At 43.3% G+C, this 10,448-nt stretch overlaps 1 protein-coding gene across 2 annotated transcripts in view; it reads right to left on the reverse strand.

Annotated features, from left to right (window-relative positions):
• Positions 1-1,154: 1,154 nt before the first annotated feature.
• kdm1a (lysine (K)-specific demethylase 1a) overlaps positions 1,155-10,448 on the reverse strand; it is a 30,499-nt gene continuing 21,205 nt past the window's right edge. For both annotated transcript variants that reach the window (XM_063183634.1, XM_063183633.1), the window contains 4 exons: positions 6,798-6,912; positions 5,714-5,841; positions 5,279-5,425; positions 1,155-2,389 (listed from right to left, as the gene is read on the reverse strand). In XM_063183634.1, the coding sequence (XP_063039704.1) occupies positions 2,204-2,389; positions 5,279-5,425; positions 5,714-5,841; positions 6,798-6,912 (576 nt within the window). In that variant the 3' untranslated portion in view covers positions 1,155-2,203. The remainder of the gene's footprint in view (positions 2,390-5,278; positions 5,426-5,713; positions 5,842-6,797; positions 6,913-10,448) is intronic.

Here is a 10,448-nt window from a genome sequence, read left to right on the forward strand (position 1 = left end):
ATATTTGAGCATTTTTTGAAGTGGGTATAGTATATATATTTGTGCTATTCAAAACCATGGATCAATCAATCTTAAGTGGGTATACTGAAATCCCTGAAATTTAGAAGTGGGTATACGCCGTATACCCGCGCTCTATGTAGACTACACAACTAGCCTTCATACATAACATCTTGGGTCATTGCCATTCTGGTAACAGTAAGTTTATAACAGGGGCCGTGTCTTAATGGACTTCATGAGTTATCCTTTATTTTATCTGGGTACCGGTAGTCATGGTGAGACAGAAGTCGTTTTCGATTTTCTTTTAAAAGAAGTGAAAATGTGCCATAGTATTGCCATAGCGTGGTAAATATTGATATTAACTTGACATACATTGTACAACTAGACTTCTCTTCAATGCCCCCCCCCCCCAAAAAAAAAAAGCAGAAGAGACTATATGAACTATGTGGGTACAACTCAGACATACTTTTGTGTATATATATATTTTTGCCTGCAATATAGCTCAATGTTGTCTTAGAAAAGTGTTTTTGCTTTTTTGTTTTGTCTGCCAACAATACTATGGAACATGCAGGGGGAAATGTGTTGTATGAAAATATGGTAAATAAAAAGTATTCTGTTATATCAACTATGGACCTTATTTATCATGATTTGACATGAAGACGCAGTCATTTTCTTGGATCAGTGTCGTTTGTAAAAAAACCCATAAATGATTAGATGGGTTGCTTGAGAGACGTTTGTAAAAATACATAAATGATTAACTATTTTAAGATGGGCAGATTGAGAGACGTTTACCCTCGCACCCCAGGTACCAAGATCTATCCCTAGAGCAAGCCTTGAACTTTGGTGGAAGTTGATAGTCGCTGTCCATGACAAGGATGGTGTTTATTGATTCTTTTGACTTGGAAGAGTATCTACCCATGAGGAGTCAAAAGCTAAACTTGAGCTCTAGATGCCTACTACATTTTTTTCATACGACTTCGAAAGAAGAAAAAAGGAAGGAAATGAAGGGTGTACAAGTTTGTTAACAGAAATCTGCTGTTCATCCCCACCTCCACACACACTGAACAACTTGGCTTTTTTCTGTCTCTGATAACAGACACTCGTCTTGCTGAGAATCGGCCTAGACAACTTGGCAACAAGCAGACAGAGACATACCGTATTTATTACATATTTTAATAAACAAATTCTTTCCATAATATAAAAAAATGCTTCACAATGACAAAACAAATGAAAACAAAACAGTTGCAACCAAGGTATACATCTATGCATTATAGCCTAACATAGTTGGACAAACTAGAGTTAGCTGCACTATAAGGACACAATTCACTACGGCCTTGAGAGAAGACTCAGTGCAGAAGGAGAGAACACAGCTCTCCTCGTACACCGCACGCACACACGCGCACATGCACACACACACGCGCACACACACACGCGCACACACACACTTGAATTGGTAGTGGCCGGTGGATTTCCCCCCTTCTGGTTTCCATGTCCCCACCTCATCTACATTATTTTTTATCTGTATGCACTGGAGGGGTGAACACGCCTCAGTTCATAACAATTAATGCGACTCTATAATGTACATTCCCGTGAAATATTAAAAAAAAAACAACAACAACAACAACCCCCTTTTGTTTTCCTTTCTTCTTCTTTTTCTTTTAGTTTCACATATCAACACTTCCCCCCCGGGCCCCGGCCCCAATCACACCCAACCCATCAGAGTCTCTGGGATGTTGAGAAACCACTGGTCAGGTGCTCAGGAGTTCCTCTTGACCCTTTTAAGCTGATGGACCAGTGGCTGGATAGAGGGGATGTGGTCTAGTTCACACACACACGCACCGTTTTGTAACACTCTCACAATGGTCACACACACACACACTTTTCATGCGTGCACATGTGCATGTGTGCACGTGTGCACACACACTTCCCCATTTTTATCTTAAATTTGCCTGACATGGCTGAGGAGTGATACATGCTGAGGACACGGACACACACGGACACGGACAAACTCACCCCATTTCCCAATCTGATAACATGGTTGTGTCACCACTACATGCTAGAGTGATGGGGCAAGGTGTACCATCGCCCTCGAAAAACGCACACATGTACACACATACAAGTACATACACACACACACACACACACACACACACACACACACACACACACACACACACACACACACACACACACACACACACAGAGTTTACATGCTGGGTGCAGGCTGGGGGTTAGCGGTGGGCGTGGGCTGTCGGGGCATGGTGTACATGGCTCCCAGGAACTGGTCTGCGATGCGCCCCGCTTCCCTGAGGCCGCTGAGGAGGGCCCCGTGCACCGTGGCAGGGTAGTTACGGATGGTGTGCTCCCCTGCGAAGAACAGCCGCGGCACAGGCTGCAGGTTGAGAAATGAGATGGGGGTGGGGGTGGGGGTGGTTCAGGGCAGATAAATACAATATTTATTATATATCTCAATGCATAGAAAAACACAGCACAGTTAATATTAAAAATAAAGTCCATGTATAAATTAAAAATACAGCTAAGAAAAAAACACGTCTCTCCCTCACACACATACAGAGTTGTGCATCTTACCACAAAGAAAAAGACTGAAGCAGCAGTGCCACAGATAAAAAGACAGATAAACAAAAAACGAGCAGGATGTACTTTGCAAGTTTTGATGATTACATCTCTCACATATCCTGACTAATGAACCAGCGGAAGGACAAAAATAACCAGCAGATGTAAAAATGTGACAGAGACGCACGCGTCTTTAACCCTAAAGCCCCCGAGCAGGGTCATGAATGACCCCGGGCACATATTTGAATGCATTTTGTGAGGATTGCCCAATGTATATGGGAATTACAATCAAAACATTTGTGGAGTCATTTATGACCCCAAGAGGACCGATGAGATACTCAACATTATAAGTTCCATTTCTGTTGCCATTTTCTAACTCTAGTTATTATATTTTGTGTCATGGTGCAGTCAATGGTCAGCAGACTCAAAATATTCACGATAGAAATATTTATAATGTTAAATATAACATTCTATTGAAAATTAGTGCTCTACCTGAGATAGCCAATCAAGCATATAGTGAGGGCATCCAATTAGCATGTCCTTAATTATTACCCCATATATTGCTTATTTCATTGCAGAGAGATGCTAGACACAAGGGTTAGAGAGGGGAATGGAGATCATGCTGATGATCAAAAAGAGTGGAAACAAGTTTACAGGATATCAATTGGACATTTCACTTTGGTCTAAAACATAGGGAAGACACCTTTTTACTGCTACAATGCAAATAAAAGGGTACAGAGGATTTTCGAAGTACATACGGTCACATGTTTGGGACATGGTTTTGTCTATGTAAATTACCCAATCCTCTATTTAGTAATATGCCCTAACTACTTGGAGAGATGCATACTTTCCACAACAAATGTTTAGGGTGTGGTTTTAAGAACAGATTTGGATATGTCCATAGACGGGCATAATAAAGCCAGTTAAGACAAAATCTAAATTAGCAGGAAATTAGCAGGAAACATGAAAAAAATGATGGTACACCTTGCTCCACCACCCTAGTAGCATGTAGTGGTGACACATAAACATGTTATCAGATTGGAACTGGAATGTGTGCGTGTGTGTGTGTGTGTGTGTGTGTGTGTGTGTGTGTGTGTGTGTGTGTGTGTGTGTGTGTGTGTTCACGCCCAGCATTGCATCGGACTGTGCATGTGCGCGTGTCTTGAGTTCAAGTCTGTGTGTGTGTGTGTGAGTGCTGCAGTGTGTGTGTGTGTGTGTGTGTGTGTGTGTGTGTGTGTGTGTGTGTGTGTGTGTGTGTGTGTGTGTGTGTGTGTGTGTGTGTGTGTGTGTGTGTGTGTGTGTGTGTGTGTCCGTGTCCTCAGCATGTACCACTCCTCAGCCTTGTCAGGCAAATTTGAGATAAAATGGAGAAGTGAAAAGAGCTAAGTTGCTAACATAATTAGCAACAATTCTGTTGAGAAACATATCACAAAAATGGTTATCAGGGAAGAGTGACTATAATCATTGGAAAGACTATGCTGTACAGTTCCATAAGAAATATGATATGAAAACCCTAAAAGTTAACAGTTTTGGTGACTCAAATTTAGATATTTCATTCACAACTCAAAATCTTTATCTTTTCAGGGGATTTAGTCAAGGTGGTTAGTGTTTATTGCGAAGGTGTCCACCTTGGCAACAAAGTACTGGGGGAAACCCTGCACTAGTTTACAAAAAAACAGGAAACGACATCAACTTCGTCAACACAGATCTTCTTTAACACAACATGCAAATAAATGTAATGCACAGACATTGTACTTTTAATGAAAACTGCCTCCTCTTGACATTACAAGCATGTCGTGGAGACGACTCAGCTTGTTTGTGTGGTCTGGAGCAATATCCTTCTTCCCCTCTTTTTGGTTTTGGAGTGTGTGGTGTTGCTTCATAAACTACTGTGATTGGGAGCCAATCCCAATAATGGGCTGTTGTGGGAGGACTGCTTTGCAGACTCAAAAACAGAGACGGCTGTCTGACTGGACAACTTATAAAAAAGAATTCTCATGTAATCAAGACGAGAGAGTGATGTGCGCATGTGAGCCAACCCACTGTGAATCTCCAATGATGGGAACTGAATCAGAGAGCAAAAGCATTTCTGTTCTACAAAACATCCCTGCAACACTGCCAAACTCAAAACACAACCATTCATAAAAACAACCCCGTCGGAGAACTGAAATCCTACAATTTTCAGGCTATGTAAAGAAATGTTTGATTTGGCTTACTGAAAATTGGTATGCTAAAGTGAATATAAGTCATTTGAAAAACTGTGCATTGTACAATCGTAGGTAGCTGTACATGAACCATAAAAAGTGACTTAATTTTCAACACGATAATACGTTCTTGTTTTCTACAGGAAGGTGGGCTGACACTGAGGCAAGAGGGTGGAGGACACAGGAAAGAACTGGATGACAAATGCCTTGTCCACACCAAGAACGACCTATGCGAACTGAGCAGCGGAAGTCAGTATTTCTCTATTGGGGGTAAGCGAACTGGGCTACCAGAATGAATTCACCAGGAGCAAAGCAAAGAATTAAAGAATTAAAGATTAAAGTCAAGCTAATCTTAATGATTAAAGTCAAGCTAATCTTATGGTAACGAGCTAATTGGAATGCTCTTTTATGGCCATGAGGAGCCCTGTTCCTGTATGTATGTCTTTCAGCCGAGTGCTGGCTTAGGTGTGGCCCAGTTGTGGCTGGGTTGTGAAGTTGTGTACCTGTGAGGCTCCTGGGATGGCAGGGCCTGGCGTGATTGGCTGGGCCATGAGGTCATAATCGTTGCCGGAGGAACCGGCCGCCACGTAGGAGTAGGATCCGCGTGCCCAGGGGTCAGCTCGCCAGCGCGTCACCACTGTCTCTTTGGGCTACAAACAGACACACACCAACAGAACAGATGAGAGCTATTGCAACACACACACACACAGGAAAAGTAACTGAAACTCAGAAAATAGATAAATTAATTAATTCATTACTTCATTAAAAAACATATTGTATATACCTGTATACTACTGAAGAATGATATTGGTGTGTGTGTGTGTGTGTGTGTGTGTGTGTGTGTGTGTGTGTGTGTGTGTGTGTGTGTGTGTGTGTGTGTGTGTGTGTGTGTGTGTGTGTGTAAGTAAAATCTTTAAAGCCAGTCATGTAGTTCGCACCTGAGGGACGGCACTGCTGCCAAAGATGCCCTTGAGGATGGCCAGGCAGCGGCCCACTATGACGTCATCGCTGATGTTCTCCATGATGCCCGCCGCCTCGCCTGCCATCAACGCCAGCAGGATGGGTGCTGAGGAGGGACAAAAAAAAGGACAGGAGCATGAGCAACATACTGCGCATGCTAGTGCGTACAGAAAGACTCACACAGGCAGGCACACAGAATCACACACATTCTGAAACTGACAGCTGCTCACATGTGTGTGTGTGTGTGTGTGTGTGTGTGTGTGTGTGTGTGTGTGTGTGTGTGTGTGTGTGTGTGTCAACAAAGTGTCACCGTGCTGCGAGTCATCAGGGTGTCACCACAATGCATTGGAAACTGTATGGTTATTTTGCTGTTGTTCCTAAAAACAAACAGTTATTACCCTGAAATAACTATGAAATAACTATGAAATTAACTTGAAATTACCACCTTATTAGCGATCCGTAAAGTAAAGTGTTACTCACTCACTCACTCACTCACTCACTCACTCACTCACTCACTCACTCACTCACTCACTCACTCACTCACTCACTCACTCACTCACTCACTCACTCACTCCGTCCTCTAGGTCAGGGGTCAGGAACCTATGGCTCTAGAGCCATACGTGGCTCTTTTGGGAACTGTATCTGGCTCTTACTTATCTAGGGTCACCAACCATCCCTTGAAATATGGAATCGTCATATATTTATAAATAAAAGTACGGGTTCCATATAGAGTTGAAACGGGACAAGGGAGGTTAACAAGTGTTAAAATGCAGGAAATTACAGCTAAGAAATACAAAATTATCCCAAACCCTCACCATAATGAAGTTGACAGCTGGCAACCCTATACTTACCTGTTATCAATAAAAGCAATAACTTGACAGTACACTCTAAAATTGTTGGGCTTAATTGAAATACATGCTTTTGTATTCAGTGTTTTTAAAATGGCATGGCTCTCGTGAAAATTTATTTTTAAAAATTTGGTGGCTCTCTCCACCAAAAAGGTTCCTGACCCCTGCTCTAGGTAAAGTCATAGGCATGTTCAGTGTCTCTGAATGCTCTTACCCTTGTAGAGGTTCCAGAAGAGGAAGAGTTCTCCTCGGCTGGCCGTGGTGCTGCCCACGTGGCCAAACAGGTTCACGCTGGGGTCCCAGAACACCCGGTCGAAGCACAACACCACCTGCAGGCACAGAGGAGAAGGACACGCAGACAAAAACAAAACAACTACATTACGACTCCACTTACATGCATCCAACACACTCTCAGATGGCAGATGTAGGTTTGTTTTTGTTTTCAAGTAGTCATCATGTTCAATCTGCTTAAAAGGATAACTTCAGTCAATTTCAATATGCAGTTGTAATGCTCACACTACCCTGGACTTTTTTTTCTTCTTCTTCAGCCTTTTTCGAGATCCTGCATTGTAATGGGGGCAGCTGTTTGTTTACATTTCAAAAAAACATTTTTACTTATTCCCAAAAACTTCCAAAAGGTTATGCAACATCAGCAGACAACTAGCAAACAGTGGTACCTTTTGGGAAAACTTTTGGAGTAGGCCTATGTTAACTAAAAAAAAAAAAAATTTAAACAAACGCTTTCACCATTAGAATAGCTCATATCTCAGAAAGTGCTAAGCCGAAAAATGTGGCATCACCGGGTACTGTGGCATCACCTTTAAGCATGTGCGGTTGAGTGGCTTCCTGTGACTTCCTGTGGCAATTTAAAAGACGATCAATGACCAATTCATTCCAGGGGTGTTAAGACAGTCACCCCAATTCACACATGCACACAAACTCATGTCTGTTTTTTGGTGCCCCCTTGTGTCCAATGCTTGGGAGGACGCTCACTGGGGGTTGCATAAGACTGCAGCATTTTCCGGCTGCATCCGAATTACAGATGAAGCGCACAGGGTGATGCACTCCAAACCATCTTGAGGGACGGTGTGCGTGCGTGCGTGCATGTGTGTGTGTGTCTGTCCATTTGCTTGGGCCAGATTTATGTTAAATTCTTGTTGCTCGCTCACACGCACGCCAAAGGGACGCACGCACACACGCACGCGCACACTCGCACGCGCACGCGCACACTCGCGCGCGCACACACGCACACACGCACACACCCCTGCAGATGTGTGCTTATCTCAGCAGTTATGCTGGCGTGGTGTGAGGAGAACTAATGCGCTCTGTGTACAAATCACACTCACATGTGTCCTTGTCCACACAGTACTGCCACCTCCACAGACTCCAACAACAGAGCTCGGCAGCTAGCTACACATTCATGTTCAAGGCCATTCCATTACACAGTAGTACTACATCTCAACAGATCAATGGGAGGGTGGAGAACTGGTCTCTCTTACACTTGTTTTTCTGTCATACACCCCACAGTCAAGATGACTAGCAAGATTACAGTACCCTTGTTATGTTTCATTCAGAAGTATGAAGCAGAAGGGTCATTTGTGATTTCAGCTTGTGATGGGTTCAATTGGTCCAGCAAATGGCCAATGTATGTGCCTGTACTCCCACCTCTTCATGTTTAATGCATGTACACAGCACATGTGTGAACTGGGAGTGAGGTGACATTCTTTGTATGACTCTTGAGAGTCTGTAACTCTACCTTACGATGGTAAATCTTTGCCTTGAAATCATGATGCACTAACTAGGGTGATTTCCAGGCAGTGTGTAAGGGATAATGTATTGTCCACACGTGACTATAGGAAAATATTTCCCGACGGGGCGAATAACACCCCCCGACGCCGAACAGGATATTTTTTGTCTAATCAGCGACAGGCTATTCCAGAAAAAAAGCATAGACTAGGCAACCCAAGCACTGCTGTGCGCCCTGACCATCAATGTCGATCCTGCTACAGACACCTGGCTGTGCGCCGGATGGCTGGCTGGAGGAGGCAACTTCTAGCCTACAGAGTACACCCTTAAGGAAACTGTCAACGAACTCCTCACTAGTGTTAATAAAATGTCACAACAGTGGCCGGCGGACAGCGACAGTTTGCTTTCTTGGAACGGCAACACTCGGACATGAGGGGTTGCTGATGAAATCTTGATGGCCTTTGTTATTATTTTCTTCATCACCAGGATGAGACATAACTGTTAAAATTAGTCGCTGAATGAGACTAGTGTTGTTGTAATTTGGAGACGTTTGGGAAGTAGACATATCAGCGAAGATATGACCGATCTACTTGCGGAATGATTTCTGAAGTGACCAAAAGTGATTGGCAGCGGTCATTATTTAGTGGGCATTAGAGAAAAGTAGTGACCACCGAACGTTGGGGCCGCCCATTGAAAATGAATGGGAGCTCTCGCACCATTCTAGAGTGCCGTATAAGAAGTGTATATAAGGGTAGTGTGTAGTACAGGGAGGCCGTGGTCCAGTGGTTAGGGAGTTGGACTTCCGTTCAGGGGCTTGCAAGTTCGAATCCCACCATTACGCCTCCCCACTTTGGACAGTGGTTTCGAGCCCTTTATAGCAAGTCACCTGACCCAACATCGCTCCGGGGACTCTAACCAATACCCTGTACCTACAATGACTGCAAGTCGCTTTGGATACAAGCGTCAGGAAAATATAACGTAATGTAGAGAGAGTGGAGTTTCTCCTGCATGTGGTTGCAATGTGGACACGATGTGCATTTCACTGCTGTGTTTGCGTTCGCTGGGTTGTTGGCTTTTAACAGCATCGGTCTTGGTCAGACTTTAATGGGGTGTTGGGAAGTGAAAGAAAATGCTTCATCACAGCATGACACTTCCTGAGATTACCAGTGTGTGTGTGTATGCGTGTGTGTGCGTGTGTGTGTGTGTGTGTGTGTGTGTGTGTGCATGAAAATGTGTTTGTGTGTGAACATATTACACACATTCAACCACTCTACAGGGCAGAGCTCATTTCCTCTCACTTCTGTTTTCCTCTGTGCTGTGATCCAACACGAGATAGCTGTTTACCATGTGTGTCAACTTGCGTGTGTTGAAGAATACCATGTCAGAAAGAGAGTGGGAGAGCAAGCGAGTGAAGGGGTGAATGAGTGTGCATGTAAGCATGCCCAAGTGCACACCGTGTGTACATGTGTGTCCATGACTATGGTTATAAATTAACTTTTTTTTTTAAAGGGACACTGTGTGAGATTTTTAGTTGTTTATTTCCAGAATTCATGCTGCCCATGCACTAATGTTACCTTTTTCATGAATACTTACCACCACCATCAAAAAAGTATTCATTATGACTGGAAAAATTGCACTTTTCATACATGAAAAGGGGGATCTTCTCCATGGTCCGCCATTTTGAATTTCCAAAAATAGCTGCAAAAATGACTCTACTTGGACCAAACTAGAAATATTACTTTATTACTTAGTAAACATTCATGTAAACATCAAATTTGGCAATAGGCAGCCCAGTTTCAATGAGCAGTGTAGTTGCAGTACCTTTTTTGACCATTTCCTGCACAGTGTCCCTTTAAATCTCTAGACAATTTGGCTAGTAGCTGCTAAGTCTTACTAGCCACACATAAACTTACTACTTGTCAAGACAAGTGGCTGGTAAGCTTCCTTTTCTACCAGCTACACTGAATATTCACCAGCATTTGACCGGTTGGCTGGTGTTAATTTAGAGCCCTGGCTATAGGTGTGTGTGTGTGTGTGTTAGGCATGCACCGATACTGCTCATTATACTCGTACTCGTCAAGCACTTGCCGATACCAGGAATGATACTGCTATTAAACAA

This window comes from Engraulis encrasicolus, chromosome 19 (assembly GCF_034702125.1).
Source record: "Engraulis encrasicolus isolate BLACKSEA-1 chromosome 19, IST_EnEncr_1.0, whole genome shotgun sequence".
NCBI classification, from domain to species: domain Eukaryota; kingdom Metazoa; phylum Chordata; class Actinopteri; order Clupeiformes; family Engraulidae; genus Engraulis; species Engraulis encrasicolus.